General features: G+C 40.9%; 1 protein-coding gene across 11 annotated transcripts in view; it reads left to right on the plus strand.

Moving 5' to 3' along the window:
- The window catches only part of RBMS3 (RNA binding motif single stranded interacting protein 3), an 804,674-nt gene that overhangs the window by 730,194 nt on the left and 47,313 nt on the right, over positions 1 to 27,167 (plus strand). For 8 of the 11 annotated variants that reach the window (XM_070360554.1, XM_070360553.1, XM_070360557.1 and 5 more), the window contains one exon: positions 3,820 to 3,867. The exons of the other annotated variants lie outside the window; for them this stretch is intronic. In XM_070360554.1, the coding sequence (XP_070216655.1) occupies positions 3,820 to 3,867 (48 nt within the window). The remainder of the gene's footprint in view (positions 1 to 3,819; positions 3,868 to 27,167) is intronic. 11 annotated transcript variants of the gene reach the window in all.

Here is a 27,167-nt window from a genome sequence, read left to right on the forward strand (position 1 = left end):
CTCGAAGTCAGCACAACCCAAAGGAACCTCCCAAGCTTCCTCCCCACTGACCCTTCCTCGCATAGGGTCCCACTCCTATTCCCCCTCAAGCTGATCCCGTGACCACTCACCCCAGAAGTCCAGCATTATACCCAGGACCCAGCATAGACCCTTTTCTTCTTAATCCGCACCACGGACAGTTACTTTTCAAGTCCCGCAGACATTATCAGCTGCATCCTCACCTCCACACCCTAGAGTCTCCACCCTGGGCCTCACTTGATTAAGTGTAATAGTCCTCTAACTCTTTTCCCTGTTTCCCACCTCAACTTACTCCATTCCCTGCATGTTGCCACAGCCAGGCAACCTGAAAGTCTTCCACCGAGTCTCTCCCCTACTCTTATTTTCCGGAGGCTTTCAGACATCTGAGCTCACTGAAATTCTGCAAAACAAGATGTGAACAGGGATATGCCAAGATTAAGGCAGAAACCTCAACTCCAGACATAGTTTCCAAGGGCAGAGCAGAGAGGTCCAGGGAATAACCCAAGTAGGCAGGGTTCACTGCTGATAAGACGTGGAGCTACAGCAGAACTCCATTTTCAGAAGGGGAGCCTGACGCTCTGTCCCACCTTCTTTCCTAAGATCCTGGGTGACAGAAGTATACCGAGTCAAGAACTTTTTCATTTTCATGAAATTAAATATATTTGGTCCCCCAGAACCCTGCATGGTGAGATGGATACCATGTAGTTTAATCAACCATTCTCCTACCATTTGCCACCTCAAATGTGTATCATTCAAGCCCCTACCTCTTTTCTAAGCTGGACAGAATCTGCAGGCCTGAAAAGAAAAATGGATTTTATGCAAGCAGTGTAACTGTTTTATTCCAGGGCTCTGCTGACCTTGAAGAATTTTCTAGCTTTTTCCGCTTTTGTTTATTTTTTTGTCACAGGATTCCCTCAAGAACCAAAGCCCTGTTATCCATAACTTCTTATCAGTCCATTGTAAGCTTTAGCAGAAACCGCTGGGGGTTTTACTGTTTTGAGAACCTCCAGATTGCATGACAATCTTGTCTTACAAGTTTCTTATCTCCTTTTCATTTGTTCAGTTGGTGGTCACCAGTGGCTTCCAATGTCACCAGAATCTGTTAAAAGAAACAAAAAGGTTTTGTTCTGCAGGCTCCTTATCTGCAGTTCTGTTTGTGTCTGCAAACCACTGGTGACTTGTGACATCATTGGATTCTGCTGGTGTAACCCTAGCTGCACACACAGATAATCTTGTAATTGTTCTTGACTTGTTCAGCACAGTTCTCTCACAGTTTTCAGTGGCATCATCCCTCCCATAATGCTTTAAATTCTTTCAGTTATTATCCAGGAATATAAGCATTGAGGCAGAGTGGTAAAAACCAATACATGATGTTATATGGACTCATGATTAGGAAACAGTATCATAAATTTGTAAGTGGTCATGAGTACATCTCCTGAGATAATTTTTCAGGAAAAGCATCAATCAGTTAAAAATGGTTACACAAGAAAGAAAGTATAGAGGAAAGGGAATAGCTTTTAAAAATTTGTTTAGTCTTATCGTAAGACAAGTGAGGTTTTGAAATTAGTCTTACAATGTAAACAGTAAACAAGTACGCATTCAGTGAAAGTCTAGTTTTATGAAAATTTATTTGCAAATAGTAAGGCAAGCTTTCACTGTTTAAAGAAATGGATACTGAATTCCAATAAATTATCAAAAAATACAAAATTCCCAGGATATAAAATGTCAAAGAATGTGGTCAGAGAGTTGATAGAGGAGGAAATAGAAAACAAAAAAAATATGAAAAATAATTAACTCAACAGTAAATGTATCCAACACACACGCGGAACTCATTAAATAAAGTTATTAAAATAATGCACATCGCTGACAAAGGTGTCAGGAGATACATAGTCTCAGTCATGGAACTCTGATGGTAGGAATCCAAATTTACAAATGGCAAGCTGGAGAGCAGGGTGGGCCCACAAGACCCATCATAAACACTCTCTTCCCCAACCCAGTGGTTATAGTTTGGAGCACCTATTCTATGGAAATATTCTAGTAGAACAGAAACTATATCTTAAAAATATTCAGCCCATTGTTCATTGTAATATTTAGTAAGGAAAGATGATTAAATAAATCATAGCCCATCCATAAACCAGAATGCAATGCAGCATGAAATTATAAGCATATAGAATAATTAGGAGAAGGATTATTTCTCATGTTCAATCAAAAGAGCAGGATGTAAATTTGCATGTGTGGAGTATAGTATCAACTATGAAGAAATACTTGTGAAATAAGGCTGTAACAAATACAAACAAGCGGGATGGTTTCTGAGTGGTGGAATTAGAGAGAGTTTCTATTTTAATCATGATACTTTTCTACATTCTCCAAGTATTCAACAATGAGCATGACTTTTTTATCCATTTTGAAATGTTATAAATATGTTCTTGGAAAATGATTAGTGTCACAGTCTTGTTTGTAGACATGATATGCAGTTAGTTTTTTTTTAAAGATACTTAGAATTTTACTACCACTATTAATAAAATATTTGGAGACCCTTTGAAAATGATGTTTATAGACTCTAGATTTACGGATTATAATCAAGTCACTAGGTTAACGTAAGTGTTGTGAGAAACAGAATAACTTGTGCTGGAGGTTTACTTGCATTGGAATCTTTGATCAATGCTTGCTTGGCTGGCCTCGCATTGTTCAACTTCTGTTTTCTCACACACCATTCACTCATGAGAGAGTGATCAACATTGTCGTTTTGTGTCAGGGAGATGAAATGGAGAAACTTGTGATGGTCAAAATTAAGTGACAAGTAGGTGGAAGAATAAAGTTTGAATGTCTAGTTTTTTAAATGGAATAATGATCATATGAATGGAACAAGGGTCACGCAAGCACATCTATTTAATCTTGTTTGGACAGTATATTTTGCAATATCTGGTCCCTTTTACACAGCTTACCCCTCCAAGGCGAGCTGGAACTAAATGAGAACTGTCCATTTTTAGAAGTGGGGCCTTGAGCCGTAAGCCACATCCCGCTTTCCTATTTGAGGTCTCTGGCTAAAGAAATGGTATTAAGGCAAAGCCTCTTTTTTATCGTGTTATATTTGGTCCTGAATCACCTCAAGTTTTGAAATGAATGTCTAGTTGTTTAATTAACCCTGATCTACTATTGGCACCTCTAATGTTATGACACTTTGGAAAAAGACAGCGGCCATTTGTTGAATAGATTCATTTATATATATCTCTGTCTTGATGATTCTAGCACATGAGGCTCCTTGGTCTCGACTGACCACCCCTGGGAACAGAGCCAGAGATAAATGGTCAATAACAAAATTTTAGCTTCAAAACATGTCAGCCTCCAGAGATTTGGGGAATGTGCAAATTTTTCACTCCTTTATTTTAAAATTATAGTTATTTATTTTGTTCTCCATGACTGGGTTTCATATTGTGCTCTCGGCCCCTTCCTGATGAGCAGCCTCGTGGAACTTTGGTGTCAGCCAGAGAGGGTACCAGTCTCACGTTGACGACCCAAGAGAGGGACCAAAATTACGAAAGAGGAAGATGACAATATTCTGGGTCAGACAATGCTGTCCTTGCAGGTCACATGGGGCCCAGTGACATGTCCTGAGTGGTGGTTGTGGGGGACCACTGTGTCAGCTATCAACCAGGGGGTCATAGTACCCTGGGGCTTAAAGGCAGGCGCCTTAGGTACCATGTGACATACAGCGAGCACTTCCAAGTTGTAGAGCTAAGATTCTGTTTTATTTTCTTTTGGACTTCATTGCATTCTTTCTCATGCTCTTTTCATTCAAAGATTCAGTCCCAAGACAGGATTATGATACTCCACCAGCTGTTGTGTCAGGTAGGAAAATTCTAATTCCTTTAAGACTTGATTGGATGGGAGAGAGGGAGCTTGCCTGGTTTTCTCCAAAACTCTTTAAAGCAGTGATTCTCAAACACGGATGCTAAGTAGGCACTTGAATTTCAGTTCTGGGATGGGGGATTCGCACATGCGGTTCAAAAAAGAATATTTAATATTCCAATCCAGTTTGTGTATGGAAAATAAATATGTTGCTTTTGAAACAAAAAGTAAAGGCTCAAAGACTTTTGGTCTTGGAGTCTCTGTATCAGTGATTCTCGGTGTTGGGATATTCATTAGACTTTCTGGGAAGCAGGAGAAGGATATTTAAGTTAATCAAAAGAGGGCTCAGGTGAATAAAAATAATTTGAGAAGCACTGCTTTAGAGACTGGAATTCTTCTGAAATCAGAAAATCATCCCATTTTGCTTGTTCTGCACCCAGCATAGTATCTGACATGTAGTAGGTGCTCAATGTAATTGTTGAATGAATCAAAACTTCAAATTTGTTCCAAAAATGGTATTTGGGATATTGAAGGAAAAGCTGCCAATGTTCCATGTTACTCCAAAGTGGCCGAGGTTGATTTGAGAATGCATCAGCAGTGTCTTGAGCATTTTAATCAGCGATATTAAAGTTGCTCCATAAAATCCAGTAGTGCAGTTCATAATAAATGGATGTGAAGACATGGGTTTGAATTTTGAACTGCATGGATCTTCTTCTGCTTTCATCCTAATTTTGAAGTTTGGTTTCTTGCAGAGAGGAAAATGGGCACAATTTTTCATTTTTGTTGATTTTAACTAAATAAAATACTGGCAGCAAGAAGGGCTTTGAAGTCTCTAATCCTTTGATGTGTCAGATGATGAGGACATAAAATCTAAACCAAGAAAGGGCAGTGGAGAGACAGCACAAGAGATGAAGGCCAGAAATAGAATGGGGGAACCCAGGGGGCAACAAAGTCTGGCAACTGAGTGAAGGTTTTCAAGCAGAGAACATTGTGTTCTTGGCCACCTGGTTTGCTGGACCTGGTGTCTGCAGGATAATCCTTTTCTCGTGTCTTGTGGACTTGTTTGATTATGCTTATAGCTGAATACACCACTTAGAAGTTCAGTGGAGAAGCAATGACTTAGCTTTCAGCTGTGAAGTTACTTTGGTCCTCCTGGAAACCTCTGTAAGTTGTTGTTAATGAAAATATTCCGTTACATCTTCACACACTTGTTTTATTTAGGATAGGGAACCCCTGAGAAGACACTTTCTATAACATGTTCAGCCTTTACTGTGCTTAACACGTGATATCTTTATGTTTAACAAGAGGCATCTGCTCTCAGTAATTCGCCAATATTGATAATAATGAAAGACGCAAAATGGAACTTTTCTTCAACTAGAATTTCTGATTTTCCTTTCAAGAACACAATGGCAAAGCAATGAAAACATCAAAAAGCACTTACCAGGGATGGGCCATGGGTCAGGCTCTACACAAATCAATTATGGCAAGACATCAGGTGGCAACTCTAGACTCAGAGTTCCCAGCTGGTGAAGCGATTTGACTAGAGAAGCGACTTCCTCAAAGCGATGCTCTGAGCAAGTTCATCTGGCAGTTTGGTGTGTGCTTGAGGAATAAGACACACATTACGTAGAACAGTCAGAAAGCTCAGATATGATATCACTAGACTAAGACAAGTGCCAAGATCTCAGTGGAATACAAAGGGACTGAAATAGAAGTGACAGGAAAAAGAACATTTTGGGAGATTTTACAGTTGTTTTCTCCTGAGGAGACTGAGTTGGTGGTTTGACATCTTGTAAATTTACACAGACTTCTTTGGCCTCCTTAATCTGTCTCTAAATGAAAATAGACTTGCCTTCCTAAAATGTCTGTGACTTGTCTGGTGGGCACCACTCGACTGACATTTGAAACATGACACATCCTTTGCCAACCCTTAACCGTATCAGGAAAGTGAAGCAGGCATAAGGCGCTGTGACATCCTCTTCAAATGAATGCAGTATGCTCGTGTTGGACAACTTGAATAGCGATTGATTCTTGGCCATTGAAGGAGTCAACCAAACCATCATGATGTATTGGAGCTTGAGATATCTCTCTGGTAACCTACAGAAACAAAACCCAGCTTAATTTTGTTCATTCAATATGTCAAACATATTTTGACCACCCTCTGAGTGCTAAAATGAAGATTGGAAACTCTCAGGAATAAAGTGAATTCTGAACTTGATTTGGAAGGATGAATATGAGTTTACCGGTTGGACAAGAGTGGGAAACATACATGAAATGTACAAGAAATGAAACTGTATGGGGTAATTAGACAACTGCAAGTCATTTGGTATTTTGGAGGGAAAAATGTTATGATGGCAGACACTGAAGGGTGATCTCAGCACTTGCTGATCTCAGGGTAATCAGAGTAAATCCGATTTTCAGCAAGGACTCTTTCCTCTTTGAACCACATGCCACCTTGTTCTTGTATTTATTGAAAAAGTGTGTATTGGGAGCACACCGTATGACAGTCTATGTGTCGGGTGCTAGGGCTACAACTTCCTTCTAAAAGTCTAAGGTCCAATTAGGAAGTTAGGTACAACACAGTGTCATAAGTATTTCCATAGGGACAAATATATGATGTTTAAGTTTGTAAAATCTTCAATAAGATAACCTGGGCTCAGAATCAACTTGGGTTGCTCACTAGTCTTGGAAACTTGGGAAAATTATTTAAGTTCTCTGTGGCTTGGATTACTTATCTGAGGAAGTATTAATTACCTCCTGAGGTTGTTGTAAATATTAGATCAGGTAAAATATGTAGTTGACTTAGCAGGGATTCCAGCATTAAATAAAAGTGGGCTTCCCTGGTGGCTCAGATGGTAAAGAATCCGCCTGCAATGCAGGAGATCTGAGTTCTATCCTTGGATCAGGACGATCCCCTGGAGAAGGGAATGGCTACCCACTCCAGTATTCTTGCCTGGAGAATTCCATGGACAGAGGAGCCTGACAGGCTACAGTCCATGAGGTCTCAAAGAGTCAAACATGACTGAGCGACTAACATAAGTATTATTAGCAACAACTATGCTAATCATTCTTGTTACAAGACGCTATGTGGATACAGAGAGAACTGACCCACAGCTGACGTCATAAATAGTGAAAGGAACCTCTGAATGGAGACAGAGGACACATGGGAATTAGTCAAGTGAAAAATAGTGGAGTGGGAAGGAGTTTCAGATCAACATGGTGGTGTATACAAAGCTGATGGGTAGCAGGATATGGCAAATTCAGGGAACTTCAGATGCCTCAATAGGGCAGGGATGCATAAAGAGAAACTGAAGTAGAGAAAATGTTTCCTGAGAAATAAGCTGGAGCTGTGTCACTAGCTACAGTAGCTTGGCTCCATCCTGGTGGCAATAGATGTAAACTAAAAAGTTTAAGTCAGAGAATAATGGGATCTGTCTGGATATAGGGTGAAGAATGCACTAGAGAGAGAGACCTGGAAAATGGGGACCATCGCTCTAGGATCCAAGCACAAAATCAAGTTGATTCATGCTCAAGGTGTGGGAATGAGGCTGCAGGGTTGACAGATTGGACAAATTGGACAGAGGTAGAATACCCAGGACTTGATAACTGATTGGATGTCAGAGTAGAGGGAGAAGAAGGAATTAAATGAGGCCCTTAAGTTCCCAGCAACTCAGTGGCTTGAAGTATCACTTGCTGAGCTCTGAACCAGAGGAAAGAGAATCAAGTTTGGCAGGAAATAGGCTGAGTGCAGCATCTTTGAGTTTGAGGTGTCAGTGAGGCGCCTAAACGAAGATAATTGATAACTATTTGGATGTGGGTATCTGGAGCTCTTAGGTAGAAATGGGTTTTGGAGTAATCATCATGGAAGTAAGCCATAACACCCAGAGAATGTGCTTAGCGTGGAGAGAAGTATGCAGATTGCTGAAAATAAGGAATGGGCAGAAAAGGGAACCTAAAGTAAAAATTGGAAAAGACAACCATAAACATAAGGGAAACCAAGAATATGAGTTTTCTAAAGAAGCCAAAGCAAGAGAGGATTTCAAGAGAAGCCTGTCAGGGAAGGCTAGAAGGCTGTCTAGGAAGCCTTCTTAGAAGAGAAGCCATGGGGTTTTGTGACACCGAGGTCACTGGCCAATCTGATAGGGCAGCTTGAAGGGGAAGAGCAGAGACAGCGAGTGTCCTGTAAGGAAGTGGATGTGACAACTGCCAGACTCGTCTCTGTCTGACTCACTTCTCTATGATCATCCCTAGGATTCTATTTGCTTTTTGTTTTGAGTTTTGAGTGGCACCTTCTGAGAGTTACGTGGGAAATAGCATGGTAAGGAACTCAAGGATGACAGAGATTTGGAAAACTGTAGAGTAAGAAAGGCCAAAGGCCAGCTAGCAATACAAGGAAAGCTTGAGGATCCGATAGTGGGGCTCCATTGGAAGTTATAGCCTACAGATTTTTGTAATAGCAATCTGAGATGGTGTTTGATTCTCCACTGCAGAGCTCAGTTGCCAGGAAGACAGACAGGTAGATTAATCCAGGGCTAAGGTTTGGCCAAATGAAGGGGAAAAAAAGGGCAGCGTGTGCTGACATTACTGGCAAGAGAGTGACAGAGTGATAAACTAGTTTCTAGGTTGAATAGAAAGAGCAAAGAAGGCAGTAAGGGGTGGTAGAGGAGATTGCAAGGAAGGTAGAGACTAGAGGACCCAACGGTGTACAGAGTGATCAGAAATACACTACTTGGCCTTAAGACTTTGGATAATGAACTATTCTCAGCAAAGTCCAGGTTATGGGAGTAGATGGTCCAAGTGGACTTAAGGTGAAGCTGGTTAGAGGTTAAGGAAATCAATAAACATGAGCATAAGAAGCTGGCATTTAAGTGGAGTATTTTTGTGTGTCTAGATTTTGTTTTGCTTTGCTTTTTGACACTAATAAGATGTAGGCTAATCACTGAAGACTTGACCTCCAGAATTTTTAAGAATCAAGTGGTTTTTGTTGTTGTTGTTGTTTTTGGTGTAGGGGGTTAGGGGCAGGGGGATAAGTGTTTGGAGTATACGTCTAATTAAAGGCAGGAAAGTATACCGGACTAGGATTTTTCAGAATGTGATTTGTGTATCATCATGATACTTGAAGTGATTTTAGGAGGATATGGATCAAAACTTCTTTATTTTTATTTCAGCAACTGTAAAGTTACTTTAATGTAGATTTGAATAAGTTAATCAAACACATGGTTGAAGATCTCTTTGTTTAGGAAGAGTCTAAGGTGAATAAACAGTTAATACATTAAAAAAAAAAACTAACAATAATTGAGAAAGAATAGAGGTAAAGCCAGAGTGGCGATGTCCAGAGAACATGGTGATGTCTGGGAGATGGGAGTCTCTGATTTCTTTGCTTTCTCCTTGCCCAAGCCTCTGCTACACTTTATCCTGCTTATTCAAAGGACAGAGAACAAGAAGGCTGGACCTACATTTTCATGCAAACTCATAAGTCTATTCTGTTTTCAATGTTTCTTTTACATACAATTATAACTCTCTAAAAGATCCTCCTATTTTAAAATAAAGAGTAAAGCATCATTTTTTTCTGTCCATGGTTGGATATTATGAGAAACCTATGAGAACTACAGATAATTTGTTGTCAATGTTTATCTCAGTTGCTTTGAACTCAGTTTCCTAGAAAGGCATCATGATGTAATCAAACAAAAGACTACTGTGAACAGTGAAAAGCTCCATCGTGTCCCAACTCTTTGTGATCCCATGGACTGTAGCTTTCCAGGCTCCACTGTCCATGGGATTCTCCAGGCAAGAATACTAGAGTGGGTAGCCATTTCCTTCTCCTGGGGATCTTCCTGACCCAGGGATTGAACCAGCATCTCCTGCATTGGAGGCAGGTTCCATCTGAGCCACCAGGGAAGCCCAGACTATGAACAGAGAATGAACCAAAGTAGAACTCAAATTCATTCTCCTTTTCTGAAAACCTTAGAATTGAGAATTGGAGTTTATGTTTGGAAAAACATGCAAAAGGACCAAATAGGCACTGACAGCAACCCATAGAACTTCTGAGTATTGATTCTCTGCCATGTGCTTTCACACACTGGCTAAAACAGGTCGGAAAGAGTCAACGTTTTCATCGGTCCAACTTCAGGATAAGAGTGAAGTCTTCACCATGGTACTTGCTCAGATTCAGACAAAATTCCCTATCAATATATTATGCAGTTTTTCCTACATTGTTCTGCTAGTCAGTAACATCTGTGCGCTTTGGAAAGCCTCCCTAATTTGGAATCAGCGATGCCCTACCAACCCACCTTTGTACTGTTTCTTGAGTGGGAATTATTTCATAAAACCCTTCCATAACTTGGCAGGGGTGGGGGACTGTTTAAGCTAATTCAAAGAACAAAGCCATTTCTTCAAATAGGAGATGTTTAAACTACTTCAAACCATTTTTTCAAACTCTAAACATGTGTTTTCATGGATACCAGGAGCTAATTACAAATGATTCCCATCTCTTAATTAAAAATTAGGTCCATTAATACCTCCCATTAGCAACAATTAGCCATTAAATTGTATTTACTGTAAATGACCTGACACAGTTACAAGAGCTCCCACAAGCCATGCATGAAAATCAGGTTCATTTCTTCGCTCAGATTCTGTGCATCTACTCTGATTACCAAACCACATTTGTTTAAGTGTACCGATTGATTTCTTTTCAATAAGTTCAATAAGGACTCTTTGTCCTACTGATTTATTCCTTCATTCAACTAATGTTTACTGGACTCCCATAGAGCTGTAAGGAACCAAAGCTAGACAGCATAAGATAGAGATACATCCCTTCAAAAGAACAGGGGTTCTAACCTCTGTTAGAACAAAGGACAGAGTTACAAAGAACTGTCACCAAACACAGCGTGCGACAGACGCCCTAAGAGCTGTCCACAGAGCGGGGCTTTGTAGCGACATTGGTACCGGACTTTGACACACAGGCCTGTGCGTGCTGTTCCTGTGATCCTGCTGGTGCGTTTATATCGTTCCCTACACAACAAAAAATGAATTTTAAAAGACTTTTCCTGGGGGACCACAGTTTTCAGTGCTCTATTCAAGAAACCGATAACTAACAGGAGCTTGTGCAAATAGTCCTTTCTTATATATGAACATCACTGTTGTTTGCTTCAGTTTCTTTCTGGGGAGTGGCGGGGGGCATGGGATAGGAGGACATGAAATCCTATGCCTGACCTACTCTTTTAAAATGTCTTTCTATACCATTTTATTCCTTGATAAATGTGGTAGTGGATGTTTCTTTGTGTGTGTGTGTGTGTGTTTATAATTTTATTTACTCACTTGTGGCTGTGCTGGGTCTTCGTTGCTGCATGGGCTTTTCTCTAGTTACAGTGACCAGAGGCTACCCTTCTTCGTTGTGATGTATGAACTTCTCATTGCAGTGGCTTCTCCTGTTGCAGAGCACAGGCTCTAGGGATGCAAGGGCTTCCATAGGTGCGGCTACCAGGCTCTGGAGCTCAGTAGTTGTGGCACGAGGGCTTACTTGATCTGCAGCATGTAGGATCTTCTCAAGTCAGGGATGGAACCGTGTCTCCTGCATTGGCCGATGGAGTCTTTACTGAGCTACCAAGGAAGCCCTGTGTCCTGTCTTCTAATGCAGCAAGTTTTGTTTGGTTGGTTGGTTGGTTTTGTTTTTTTGTAACGGTCCAGAAGTAAATATTTTAGGCTTTGCCAGGCACTGCTGTGTGTCACAGTCTCTCTCGCCTGCAGGACGAAAGCAGCCACAGAGCATGTATAAACATATGAGCATGGTTGCATCCCAATAAAACCTCATTTATGGGCAGCACTGGATATGCAGACATAGAGAACAGACTTATGACAAGACTGGGAGAGAGGAAGGAGAGGGTGAGATGAATGGAGAGAGAAGCATGGAAGCATATACACTGCTGCTGCTAAGTCGCTTCAGTCGTGTCCGACTCTCTGCGACCCCATAGATGGCAGCCCACCAGGCTCCCCCGTCCCTGGGATTCTCCAGGCCAGAACACTGGAGTGGGTTGCCATTTCCTTCTCCAATGCATGAAAGTGAAAAGTGAAAGGGAAGTTGCTCAGTCGAGTCCGACTCTTAGCGACCCCATGGACTGCAGCCTACCATGCTCCACCATCCATGTGATTTTCTGGGCAAGAGTACTGGAGTGGGGTGCCATTGCCTTCTCCAAGCATATGCACTAACATATATAAAATAGATAGCCAATGGAAATTTGCTATATGACTCAGGGAACTCAAACTGGGGCTCTGTAATAACCTAGATGGGTGGAAAGAGTGGGAGGTGGGAGGGGAGATTCAAGAGGAAGGAAACATATGTACCTCTATGGTTAATTCATGTTAATGTATGACAGAAATTAAATCAATATAGTAAAGCAATCATCAATCAATTAAAAATAAATTTAAAAAGATAAAAAACCTTTATTTATAAAACAAGGAACTGGGATTGGCCTGTGGGCTATGGTTTGCCCACCTCTGCTCTGATCAATATATTTTCTTAAGTCTTTCAAATTCAGTACTGTTTTTGACATTCCACATAATAAGAGCATGAAACTCTTTTTCTTTAAAATTATTGTCTGTGTGTGTTTTTAATTTCATGAAAGGCAGGTGAAATGTCAGAAGGGCAGAGGTAGAGATGAGGACTGAGAGAGACATTTCTTGGTGTTTTACTTTGCACAACACGTTTGATTGCAGTTCCGAAGTATGAAAACACTTTAAGGATATATTTTTATTTTTTACGTGCTCATCCCATCTTCACTTTCTGGGATGTATTTGTATGAATCAGCAACAGGGGATTATCAACCAGGAAAAGCAAATATATATTCTGTTTAATATCCTCTTCACAGGCGTTAGAATTCTGTACTTTTAGCAATTTAGAGAAAAGGTTAAAGATACATCATCCCAACAGATTTGTGTTAATAGTAAAATGTATTTTACATCTCTGTCCTGCCACCTGGGCTGGTATTGTAGTTGCTGTTGTGGTTGGTTTGTGTCCGCTGAAGTTATCCTTGATCTATCAGAGCTAGTGATTCCGTTTGCCCAGGTGACGGCATCGCTGAGCACTGTGTTCTGCTTGGCACTCCAACGGTGAAGGGCAGCTTTCCTGGTTTTGGCTAAAAAACAAACACTGCGGAGGGCAGACCTGGGAGGGCTGGGGCTCTGCCCCTGTGTGGCGAGTTCAGAGCAGAGTGCACGTGGAGACGCAGCACACACATCCGATGGAAAGGCGGCGCACGGAGGGCATCTCTGCGGTAGAACCCCGCAGTGTGGCAGCGAGGGGCTTCTGGTACTACGGTCACAGCCGATCGTGTCCTGAGGACTTTCGGCGCCAGTAAAAGGCAGTACCTACAGAGCGGCGCCAGAGAAAGAGAGCATTTTCAAGACAACTGTAGGTTTTAAAGGAAGCTAACTGTATGTTCAGGAGTCGGCCCATCTGGCACTGACAGCACATTGCTTCCTTTTTAATCAACTCCACAAAGTGGGCACTTGAGGTTCCTGTCAGAGAATCCAACCGTGAATTGACTTACAGTGCAGCCCTTGCCAGAAGCTCGAGACACCTGACTCGGGAGAGACCACCTTGCAGACATGCTAACATTTCTCCAGGCTCTATGTTAAATTAGTTTATCAGGAAGCAAAATATCTGAACCATGTAATTGCACATCCCTGTAGAAATGCTTTCTCAGAGTGAATTTTAACATTTTTAACCTCTTCTTTCTTAGACGGGTGTGATATATGACACACACACATTTAAGCAACATCACTAGCTTTTTCAAGATGCCATGGTGAATGTAACTGTCCATTATTTTGCCCAGTGTTCTTTAGGAAGAAACAGTGAATCACTCCTTGAGTTCAGTGCCTGGGCAAGTATCTCTCTTCATGTGAGCTGATGTACTTCTTCTGAACTGGCAATGTAAAATGCACACCTTAGTCTATTTGTCTTTGGCCCTGGTTGTCAGGACAGTGGGAATCTGGACCATCTCATTGCAAATAGTCCTGGTACCATATCCTCTCTCTTGCTGTCAACTGTTCATTGAATTGCTGGTATTTTTAATTGGACTTTTTAATATAGTGCTTAATTCCATAAACCCTTCACAAGTTCCACTTGGAAGCACAAAAGCTCTAACTCCTATGGTAAAAAATTAAGTGAAACAAATACTAAAAGGCTCATGGAAGTTTGAGTGCTCGAAAGTCTCAGTGGAAAGACAAAATGAAAGTTGATTTTGATAATGTATTGGTCTGATCGAAAAATTTGCCAGCAGGCACGGGTTTTGTTCACTCACACACATGCAGCTCTGAATAAGTATGGTAAAATAATTGGAAATGACTTTGAGAGTCAAGAGGATCTACATGATTCCTAGTCCAGCTCTTTAATAATTATTTAACAATGACCTCTACTGAAATTTTCTGAAGCTAACTTTTTCCCTCTCTTTGCTGCCGCTGCTAAGTCACTTCAGTCATGTCCGACCCTGTGCGACCCCATAGACAGCAGCCCACCAGACTCCCCCGTCTCTGAGATTCTCCAGGCAAGAACACTGGAGTGGGTTGCCATTTCCTTCTCCAATGCATGAAAGTGAAAATGAAGTTTCTCAGTCGTGTCCGACTCTTAGCAACCCCATGAACTGCAGCCCACCAGGCTCCTCCATCCATGGGATTCTCCAGGCAAGAGTGCTGGAGTGGGGTGCCATTAAGTATAGATAATAATGCATTGTCATCTACATGTATCTTAGTAGAAGGATTCATTGAGATGATACATCCAAAGTACTCAGTAAGTGCCTGACTCATCCTAGGTATTAAATTATGGAGGATTCTTTTCCTCTTCCCCTCCCCACACTCCAGAACGTGTGTTAGGACTTTGAAGTATCACTCAGCTTACGCTGACATGATAAGTGGACTGGGCCAAGGTCGTATTTTTAAGCACTCTATCTGTTTCTGGCCGTACCGGGTCTTTGTGGCCACAGGCGGGTTTTCTCTACTTGCGATCAGAGGCTGCTGTTCCTCGTGGGGCGTGGGCTTCTCACCGCGGTGGCTCCTCTTGTTCTGGGGCATGGCCTCTAGAGCGCAGGCCTCAGCGTTTGTGCTGCATGGGCTTAGACGCCCCATGGCACTTGGAATCTTCCTGGACCAGGGATCAAACAGGTGTTGTCTACATTGGCTGGTGGGTTCTTAACTGTTGGACCACCAGTGAAGTCCCCAAAGCAGTATTTTAAAATAGAGTTTCCAAACCCAGTGTCTAAAAATAGAAGAAATCTTCTCTATAATATTTTAAGTGGAATTAATATAATAAAATTATAAAACATTTTAACAACATGGAAAATAATATTCTTGATGTAAAGTGAAAACAGTGATAAATTGAACAATCATGGGGAATTTGACTCCAAAAGTATATATTCAATACATGAATACAAGCTAGAATAAAATGCATAAAATGATTATGTGTTTTTAATTTCTTTTTTCTTTCGGTAAACTTTTGGGCATGTTGCTTTGCAACTTGTATAATTTGCTAGAATTTTAGCAGCACAGTCTTTGAATATGCACAATTTGAGGGAGATATTTCTATACCAGGGAAACATGAGTGTATTACTATGAAGATGAGGGTAATGGTGATTGTGAAGATTATATTGCTGATTAGTGCAGGCAGTGGTGACCTCTAGAAATGTCGCCACTTCCAACCATTCTATCTTAATCCTGTGGCATTTAAGGCAGAATTAAATGAAACATTGTTCTATAGAAATGATGTAGACTTGTTGAGTCATCCTGTGGTCTAAAGTCACTGTTAATTTTTTTATGAATTTATTTTCTGCCTATCATATGGTACACCTCCACAGCAAGGTGACTCCTGCCTTTAACACTTTTCACACTGAAATCACATCAAGTGATATGTATTCTGTTCCCTTCATGCAGCACCTGAGACAGCCTAAGATCTTCCCAGTTTATTTAATGTGAGACTTCCTGTCTCTTGTGATATCATACATTTGAAAGTGGGATCATTTTAAAATAAAATATAAATATGATTTTTGTAATCATATAAAACTATGTATGTGTATACATGGAATATTTTGATATTGGAGATAATTCATTTCCCCAAGTAGTAGATCACAAAATATTTATTCCTACCAAAGGTATATCATTTCAAAGTCCATTTGCCACCCAAGATATTACTGCCGCTTCTTTCTTTTTTACCACATTTTGCTAATGCGGACTACATCACAAACAGTATTTGTTTCTTATCAGGTGAGTCTTTTTGCCCCACTTGTCTGAACCACGCACTCTGGTGTAACCACTGCAATTTAGCTTTGATAAAATATTGATTGAAAAGCCATCAGCTACTTGACCCGGATACTACATATCAAAACTAGAATTACTTCACATCAGGCTTCCTTAAAAATGGAAAACAAAATATTGAAAAGATGTTAAAAGCATGGTGCCCCTTAATTTACATGCAAAGGGCATATTTCAGTTGGCAGCAAAACCGTGCTGGACTCAGAGTAATGGACTGCAGGTCTCTATGAGACATAAATGTAATTACTCTATGTGCCTGCTCTGAGTCCAGCTGTCTGCCCAGGAGAATCGAATTTGGGAAAGCAAAGGACTCCAGATTCAGAGAATGGGAACTGCATTCATAATTGAGCAGCTACTTTATCAAATCAAATATGCAGAGTTAGTTAAAAAAACAAAACAGTGACTGAGATTTTTGAGATGCTCATTTTGGAAAGGTAAAACCTACTAGCAAAAATAAGGCCAGAAAGCAACCATAGTTCAGCAAAGCTGGATTTATTAACTTGCAGAAATGAGGGTCACGTCTAAGGGTGAACATCTAGGAAGAGGATATTTGAAGGGGCTCACGGTTGGATTTGAGCTCATGCAGTGTGACTTTGCTAAACATTTAAGTGATGGATTTTTCTGCATTAATGCTATCAGGAAGCCGAAAGAGTCGACATCTTGTTAAGCGTTGTCTAGTAGGTGAGTTGAACAAAGAAGAGCTAGAGTTGCCGTTGCTAAAGATGCAGTAGTCGCTCACCTTGGAGGTTTCATTGCTTTTAGGTGTGAGAATGTCCTTCCCTGCGTCTTTCATCCTCCCTAGTCATGGTGTGTTCTTGTCTGATAATTGTCGATAATCTTAAAATAGTTTAATTGGGAATACTGTGCTCTTATTAATAGCTACCAGCTCATTAAAGATAATTTGGAAGATTTCCATAAATTATTTCCTTATCTAAAGGGCAATTGTCATGTTGCCTGACAAAAATATAACTGAACATCAAGTGGCCTTGATAAAATATAAACACAAATATGGGATAGGTCGAATGTGTCTTATTAATCACATACACCGAGTGTATAGAAGGTACTGTAGACAAAAGTGAATATACATACAGTAGAACATGCTGTGTTCAGGGAAATGAGCTGAGCGCATCAGGTGGGTTGATTTGATATAAAAAATCATCACAACCACTCTGTAAGGATGTTTCTGTGTCCTCTACAAACTGATTCTTTATAAGCCCAGCCTGACCAGCCTCTTGAGAAATCTGTATGCAGGTCAGGAAGCAACAGTTAGAACTGGACATGGAACAACAGACTGATTCCAAATAGGAAAAGGAGTATGTCAAGGCTGTATATTGTCACCCTGCTTATTTAACTTCTATGCAGAGTACATCATGAGAAATGCTAGGCTGGATGAAGCACAAGCTGGATCAAGATTGCCGGGAGAAATATCAATAACCTCAGATATGCAGATAACACTGCCCTTATGGCAGAAAGTGAAGAAGAACTAAAGAGCCCCTTGATGAAAGTGAAAGAGGAGAATGAAAAAGTTGGCTTAAAGCTCAACATGCAGAAAACTAAGATCATGGCATCCAGTCCCATCACTTCATGGCAAATAGATGGGGAAACAGTGGCTGACTTTATTTTTGGGGGCTCCAAAATCACTGCAGATGGTGACTGCAGCCAGAAAATTAAAAGACACTTACTCCTTGGAAGAAAAGTTATGACCAAAATAAATAAATAAATAAATAAATAAAAAAGAAAAGTTATGACCAACCTAGACAGCATATTAAAAAGCAGAGACATTACTTTGCAACAAAGGTCCATCTAGTCAAGTCTATAGTTTTTCCTGTGGTCATGTATGGATGTGAGAGTTGGACTATAAAGAAAGCTGAGCACCAAAGAACTGATGCTTTTGAACTGTGGTGTTGGAGAAGACTCTTGAGAGTCCTTTGGACTGCAAGGAGATCCAACCAGTCCATCCTAAAGGAAATCAGTCCTGAATATTCATTGGAAGGACTGATGTTGAAGCTGAAACTCCAATACTTTGGCCACTTGATGTGAAGAGATGACTCATTTGAAAAGACCCTGATGCTGGGAAAGATTGGGGACAGGAGGAGAAGGGAACGACAGAGGATGAGATGGCTGGATGGCATCACTGACTCAATGGACACGAGTTTGAGTAAACTCTGGGAGTCGGTGATGGACAGGGAGGCCTGGTGTGCTGCAATTCATGGGGTCGCAAAGAGTTGGACACGACTGAGCAACTGAACTGTACTGTGGACCCTTACTTACATTTATGCTCCTTTGGCTGTTTAAAACCTTTTGATCTTCTCAAATTTCAAACACGAGTCCTGCTTTTTATGCTCAGAGAATGGTGAGCATCTCCTCCTTTATGAGAAGATGGAGATGATAATTTTTGTTTGTTTTTGGCCACACTATGGGATCTTAGTTCCCGGACCAGGGATTGAACCTGCACCCTCTGCATCCTTGCATTGGAAGTGCAGAGTCTTAATGACTGAACCACCCGGGAAATCCCTAGAGATCTTAATTGATCTGATCTCCCACAAAGGTGTTCTCATGACTTCAAATGTCCATTTCTTTATTCCTCTTCTCTTCCTATATTCCTGTATTTTGTCAGTTCATGATCATCTCTTTGTCAATGTTAACCCTTTCTTTTGTGTTCTTGATTTTATCTATGTTAATCCTTTTATTTTTTCCTTTTGGTTTTATAGCACTGATTATTCTCTAAGCCCCATGCATCTTCTTCATTGTGTATTTATCCACTGGTGACTTGACTTGGCTTCAAAAAAGGTGTAGATCTGTTTCTATCTTGTTTTCCTGTTTCTCAGGATGCTGGTTCCAGAGCACTTTGCTTCTCTCTGTTTTCTTCCTCAATGAAGTCATCTCCTCCCTCAGCTCAAGCTGTTATAGAGATGAGCTCTGAATCTAGATTGCTCATCCTACCTCTGTTTGAGTTCCAAGCCTAAAATGCACTTCCTAGTGTCCCCACCCTTGGATGGCCCCACGGAAGTTCAAACTTCATATTCACAATTTAAGTCTCGTAAGCATTCCTCCCAATCTTTTGCAGACTTCCCCTAGGATTGGAGCAAACCTCTATAAATGGTATTTCTCTAAGCCAGAATTTTGCAAAGAAACTGTAGCTGTGAGTTTAGTGTTGTTACAGTCTTTGACAGTGACTTGGAATAGAGATTTTCTTTCTGGGTGAGAGCCGTGTGATTTAATATTCCACTGAGCTTGGAGTAGAAAGGATAGAAAATTTCTTATACATTGACAAATGATTTTTATTCCAGGCAATTGTGCTCAAAACATCAGAGACATTTTGGCTTGGTCTACCCACAGGCAAGCCTCCTTTTTCTTGTAAATTCTACTTACGGAATATATTTCAACTTTGTCCTATGGATTCCATTCTCTTAACCCCCATCCAAGTTGCACTCTTGTTTCCTTTAAATTATATTCTTTCAGTGTCTTCCTAATGTCGACACCTGGCCCTTTGCTTTCTTATTCATCCTTCTCACAAATACCTGAATCAGTTTTGAGAGTAACATTTTAAAATTTTTATGTGCAAGGATATGGTCTTTTTAAAAAATTTATTTATCTTTTATTGAAGGATAATTGCTTTACAGAATTTTGCTGTTTTCTGTCAAACCTCAACATGAATCAGCCATAGGTATACATATGGTCTTAATAAAACAACTGGGGTTTACCTTAGTTGCTAACTATCCTTCCATATGATTATTGCCAGAAAGAGGGGAGAGATTAGATCTCTGAATCTGAAGTCATCTTTTTTAACAAGCCTCAAACGTGCTTGCCAGTATATACCAGAACTACTTCACCACTCAAAGCTGCGGACAGTTTGCATAGGTTGCTCTACAAAGATACTGTGGACCCACAGAGATATGATGCTGTTGTTTACAGAACTAAAACTTTTCTGAGAAGAATCTGACCTCCAAATAGAAGGGGTTTATTTTATGTGGAGTAAGTAGGTTGTCTTAAATTCTATTTCGCTTCTTTAATTGGACACTATCCATACAATGCCAAGCGTGGCTGATGGTTAAAACAGAGGGTTCCCTGTGTAACCAGCAGCAAAGAAAGCTGCATTCCAAGTCCTTGTCAAGACGTATGACAATTCCAAAGTCACTGCATTCGTACCTTTCAGAACCTTGGCTAAGAGAAAATAAAGTTTGGGGAGGACTATTTGGATAATGTGCACTATATCCATTCTCCTTGGTTCATGTAAACTATATCCCTGGATTAATCTGTGAAAGCGGTCTTACTCGGATGACTGGCCCCCTGAACACCAGCCTTTCCTGAAGTATTCACAGGCTCAATGCCATTTACTTGTGTTTGAAGGGGTCTACGACAAATAGCCCTTGGAAGCTTGCATGTTTACTTTAAAGCTGCTCTTCATGAGGTTACGCACTATCTGCTCTTTCAGACTAATGGGAGAAATGTCTCTCTTGCCTCCACATTGGGAATAATTTTTCTACGCATCTGGTTTATTTTCTTACCTAATAGACACAGGGAATCATGTAATCCGTTGCTAAGTAGTTCTGGAAAATTTTAATGGCGTTTATTTTATTCGCCTCGCTGTATTTCCTTTTTCTTGGTCTCATTTTTCTCATAACATTTTATATACATTTGGAAGCTGCCTACAATCCTTCAAGGGAGTAAGGTGCACTGTACTCAAATTCTGGAAAGGGAAACTCCTAATATATTATTTTCCCAGTCAAGAAGCTCAACTCATCTGCAAACGTTAAGAGGGACTCGTCAGCCTGTGTTTGAGGCTGCATAATCCTCAAGCTGCTTTAGCCAACTGTAATTCCTCCTGTCAGCCTCCACAACTCTGTTCTTTCACTGGTCATAATCATTTGTAGGGTGTGTATGGCCATGAGTATTTTCTTTCTTGCCTTTCCTCTTGCTGACTTTCAGCCTGGAATTTCTTCCCTTATCATGTGTGCAGTTTCTGTTGGTCAGATCTTACCCGTCTGAAATGCTCTCTCTCCCCCACAAATCCATTTCTGATTTGCATAGCCAGATGTGATCTCATTTTATTTCAAACTTTCAAAGTCCTCTGTGGGTGCCTGTTGTATAGATACTTGTACATTCCTCACTACTCTCTCCCCTATTTTTAGATCGTAGGTCCATGGAGATTTGGAAGTCAAGGACTGTGCTTTTCCTATTATTCCTGGTGGCGTGGCACTAAAGCTCAAATTTTTAATGAAAATAAAAGTGTTTTTTAATCAAAGTTTAGTTGATTTGTTCTGTTAATTTCTGCTGTACAGCAAAGCGATTCAGTTATACATAGATATGGATTCTTCTTTATATTCTTTTCCATTGTGCTTTATCACCAGATGTTGACTACATTAATAGTTCCCTCTGCTATTACCGTAGGACCTTGCTGTTTATCTGTTTTCCATATAATAGTTTGTGTCGGCTAATCCCAAACTCCCAACACTTCCCTCCTCCACATGCCCTCTGCGTTGGCAACCACAAATCTGTTTTCTATAAGTCCAAAGAAAGTAAAGTGAAGTCACTCAGTCATGTCTGACTCTTTGCAACCCCATGGACTGTAGCCTACCAGGCTCCTCCATCCATGGTATTTTCCAGGCAAGAATACTGGAGCAGGTTGCAGTTTTCTTCTCCAGGAGTTCTTCCCAACCCAGGGATTGAACCCAGGTCTCCTGCTTTGTAGGCAGACGCTTTCCCGTCTGAGCCACCTGCTGCTACTGCTGCTAAGTCGCTTCAGTCGTGTCCGACTCTGTGCGACCCCATAGACAGCAGCCCACCAGGCTCCCCCATCCCTGGGATTCTCCAGGCAAGAACACTGGAGTGGGTTGCCATTTCCTTCTCCAGTGCAAGAAAGTGAAAGATGAAAGTGAAGTCGCTCAGTCATGTCCAACTCTTAGCGACCCCATGGACTGCAGCCTACCAGGCTCCTCCATCCATGAGATTTTCCAGGCAAGAGTACTGGAGTGGGGTGCCATTGCCTTCTCCATCTGAGCCACCAGGGAAGTCTAATAAGTCTAAAGCAGTCTTCACTTTTCACCTTCATGCATTGGAGAAGGAAATGGCAACCCACTCCAGTGTTCTTGCCTGGAGAATCCCAGGGACAGGGGAGCCTGGTGGGCTGCTGTCTATGGGATCGCACAGAATCGGACACGACTGAAGTGACTTAGCAGTAGCAGTCTTTAAATAAAGACTCACCCCCAATTAAAGAAGTCAGCATTGACTTTAACTCCAAATCAGTAGGGAGGACAAAGTGGGGAGACAGTACTACGTGAGTCAGTTGGCTGCATTTTCTCTAAAAGTGCAGACATGTTCCCCCAGGAAGTTACTCTGTCATCCCTTGGCAGGATTAGCCTTCCTTCCAGCTGATGGGTCTTGCTGATTCAAGCTGTCACCTACCCTAATCCATTCTCTCTCCAGCCACCAGAGCCGTGTTTCTGCCACACACATGGCCTGCCTTCGACCCTTCCACAGCCTTCTAAGCATCACCCTCGGTCCTTACTGCTTGTCCACAGCCCTTCCTGACCCTGGGCCTGCTGCTCCAGACTCACCTTCTACTCCTCCTGTGCTCCAGCACTGCTCTCGGCTCCCAGGATGGGCTGAGCCCCCAAGGTCTCCATATAAGTGAGAGTGAGAGCTGTGAGCTGTTCCTCTAGCTGGAATGCTGTTTCCTCAATGCTTCAACTTGAGGCTTTCTCAGCAGGGACCTGTAGTTTATTTTGCAGGGCTTGTTTCCTTCTCCTTGGACGTGTCCTTCCTCCTTCCATCTTGTCCTAGAGTTACCGATGTTTCTTATTCCCGTAGGTCCCTGGGAATATCTCCATCATAAAATTTAATGCACGGTCTTCATTTTATGCTTAATTACCTTTCATTCCCTCTAGAGTTTATACACTCCTTTAGAGCAGGGACTACTTCTGTTTACTTAATTTCTCTATGATGCAGTAGCATCAGAGTAGGTATTTAATAAGTATTTGTTGATTGACTAGAAAATACCTACACATAAGAATGCTGCTTGGGTAGAGACACTTCAGCGTCCTAACCTTAACTTAAATTAAATTAAAATAGCCAGACATTTCCCAACAAGTTTGGAAATCTGAATGAATATTGAGAGCTTTCTGAATGGGGTAGGAATCTCTCAAGCACAAGAAAGTAAGAGAAAAAGTGAAAGGATTGGGAGAAAGCAGAATTATTAGGAGATCTTTATAGGAAATAATTTAAAATATTGGTGGAAATCTACAATGTGTCTGTTAGAAATATAGCTACTACTTTTCAGCAATGCCTTATCTGAAAAGTTTCATTTTTGTTCATTGTTTTCCCCAGGTAGTCATCACATTTATTTATCTTAGTAACATCATTATCATGGATTCCCCAGAGTTACCTTCTGAAAGTACTCTTCTACTTTTCCTTGTTCAGGACCCTCACATAGACACCATTGCTAACATACTGGTCTCGATGACATAGCATGTTGGCCTCATTCCTCTGTGTGTGTGTGTGTGTGTGTGTGTGTGTGATTTCTTAATCATTTCTTCAGTGTCCTGTGTCACGCCTTTTGCACATTCTCTGGAAGACATACATCCAAGTGCCCACCATCATTGTGCATGGTAATCAGAACAAGTAATGGCCTTTAGCTTTTTTTTGTCATTAACAAAATGCAAAAGCACCATACCCAATCCATTAGTGATGCTCTATTATATTGAGAACTCACTGAAAAAAGGCAGCCAGCCAGTGGACATAAGGCCGTTTTCCCTTAAATAGGATTTTCAACCAGGATCAAACAAGACACCCTTTCATCTAGCAGGAGAGTTTATGCTCTCTACCTCTCTCTCTTTCTCATTTTCTTTTGTCCTAATTTATCCTGACAGTCCATAGGGAATTTAACTGTTTTCTAAATGACATTGAAAATTCTTGCAGATTCACAGTATTCATAGGGAACAAATATCAATTAGTCTTTTGAAAACCTTTCTTTTTGATTATTTCTGTGAGTTTTAGCTTCTTGAATTTCTTGCTCTCAAAGAGATGTTTTCCCCTTGATTTTTTTCATTATAAAACTGAATATAAATGTAAAATAAATAGCCATTTTGGTTTTTTTATTATTATTATTGTTATCATTCCTTTAACACACATATAGTAAAACGTCTCTATTATTTTCATTCCTTTAGGAATTATGTTTGAGTGATGGCCTTGAACTCAGCTACTTCAGGCCAAGACTTGAGGGTTGTTTTAATCCCCTAACCTCATTTGAAGTATCTTCTCTTTCACTGATACTCTGTAAGGTGTTTGCTTGCTTTGAAGCTTACACCCATGGCATTTGCACTTATCATTCAAGCCACTTAGACCTCAAGCTCCTTTGAAGAGCTAATTTCACACGACGCTGAAGTACACGTGTGTATATGGCCCAGTTTCTAGTACCTTCCCTTAGGAGTCTCATGAAGAGTGGAGTACAACCACACAGACCTCACGGGCCTTTTTCTATGATCACTAACTTCTGTTTGATGAAAATGAGTATTGACGCATTCAGGCCTGGGGAGGGGCAGTGGATGCCCCTCCCCAGCTCTTCCTTGCCTGAGTCCACCCTCAGGGGCAGAGTGAGATGACGAGAGAAACTTAGAAGTACAGTTCTCAAGCCCTACACCAGACATACTACTAGCCAGTCTACCACTGGCCACGAACCCAGCGCTGTTGCCTTTAACTGCCTTCCAGTCCAATTTGAGCACCGCTGCTGCCAGCCAGGCAGCCTGTGAATGGGGAAAGGACGAATCGCTTGACAGTGGAGGATTAAATTTATGATGAAATAAAAGCTGCGTGTTTATTATCCTCTATTTTTCTAACTTTTTCATTCCTTCTGGAATTCTATTTTATATCACTGTTGTCTGGTATGATTTCCTTCCTTCTGTGTGATGTGTTTTTAAAGACCAATGGACTTAGGTCAGAAATGAGAAGAGTTGGTCCTTGGGGAGAAAGAGAACTCCCGACTCTGAATTTGAATTTTGAATTCCCAATCTGAATTTATGTAGCACACTCAAGAGGCTTACCACATGGCTCAGTGGTAAAGAATCCACCTGCCAATGCAAGAGACACGAGTTCAATCCCTGGGTTGGGAAGATCCCCTGGAGTCGGAAATGGCAACCCAATCCGGTATTCTTGCCTGGGAAACCCCATGAACAGAGGAGCCTGGTGAGCTACAGTCTACAGGGTCACAAACAGTCAGACACTGAGCAACTGAGCACGCAGGACAGACAAAACTCTCAGGGTGCACAGCCCATCACGATATACACGGGAACTACAAAGACCACGGAGCCATGAGAACTGGCACTCGGGTGTAATGTGTGTGTCCACTGAGGCATGACTAGTTCCCTGAGATACTTTTAGGATTAGGAAAACCCCAAATCCTAAAATCCTAGGAACAGGAGCTCCAGATTCACCTCTCTTAATCTGCAGGGGAGGGAAGCAAACTTGTTGACAAACATAGCAGCAGTAATTCCTAGGTGTGGAATGCTGTGGTCATCCTTCTCCTTTTTCTATTAGATTCATACTCGCACTCCATACTTCAGGGAGGTCTTACTAATGTCACGAGCATTCACTCCATTTTTAAAAGGACCAAGGACAAATATATATTATTTTTATAGAGAGAGAATCTTGGTCCTTTTAAAGGGTTCATTGCAGCCCATGAGTCCAGGGAAGGACTCATATGATGTCTACAAGTATTTGCTTCCCCAGCACATTCCTTTGAGCCTCTCATAATTAGGACAGTAACTAAATTGGCCTTTTTTTATTTTCCACTGGTGTCAAATACAGCTAAGAGGATTTGCCATACTTGGATATTAAAGCTCTTTTTGTAACTGGCAGCATCTAATCCTGATTATTCACTGTTTGTATTTCTAAAATACATAAAACCAGAAACAAAGCTTTCAACTGAGCCCCCAATTTCACACCCAAGTTGACCTTGGTTGTCCCCAGCCTCACTGTGACTCATGGCTAATGAGGACAGCTGTACTTTTCTCTCCTCCTCTTCACCCTCCCCCCAGCCTTTTGCCAGTGCCTGCAGGACCCTGGGTAGAATTGGGAAGAAATTTTATTGGATGTATACTTATTTATCTCCTGTGCCTTTCACAATTGTTTTCAGTTTCATCAGGGGTATATATATTTTTTTCCTGTTTTATTTTCCTTAATCCAAGACTCTCCAAGGAGGAATAGTAGAAATTCAAAGTACTCAACATAAATTACTTGCATTTAATATTTTGATCATTTATGTGAATTATAGATTTCCTTGGGCAACATATATAAGCATAATTTTCCAAACACACTCTAGGGTAGCAGATTTAAAAATTTTATGGCATATTAGAATTACCAGGTGAGCATTAAATATTAATTCCCAGGCCACACTTCAGGCCAATTAAATCCAGTTCTCTGCAGGTGGAACCCAAGCATCAGTATTTTGTTCAAAGAGCTCAGATAATTCCAAGATAAAGACAGGTTTGAGAACCAGAGTCCTCGAAATTACTCCTCCATCTCATGAGATGTTATAGTAGTTAGAACAGTTAAGAGTGTTGAAGTCCAGCACATCTGGGAAATTGCATTTCCCTTCTTAGAGATACTTGTAGATTCACAATAAACATTTGCACACAAAAGATGGAGAAGTACTGATGGGAAAAAAACAATGGATGTAAAGAAAGAAAAAGGAAAAGAGAAAGGAAACCTCATCTCCAAATAAAACAAAAATAAAAGTACCTGCTTAGCTTGATTTACTCCATCATTTTTCAAAGTTGTTAAAGTAAACAAGACTGTGGAATATGTATAAAAAATTCCTTGGAATAGCCCTCCATGGAATGTCATTTGAAAGATACTGAATAAAAGAAATCCAGAGCAAAATGTTTTGTTGCAATGGTCATTAAAAACCTGCAGATATCAGGTTTGTTTCATTGTCATGAGGCATTTGTATTTAAAATAACTTACTGAGGGTAGCATACAAGTTTGAAAGTATGCAAGGTTTCTGATAG

This window comes from Bos mutus, chromosome 22 (assembly GCF_027580195.1).
Source record: "Bos mutus isolate GX-2022 chromosome 22, NWIPB_WYAK_1.1, whole genome shotgun sequence".
In the NCBI taxonomy this organism is placed as follows: Eukaryota; Metazoa; Chordata; class Mammalia; order Artiodactyla; family Bovidae; genus Bos; species Bos mutus.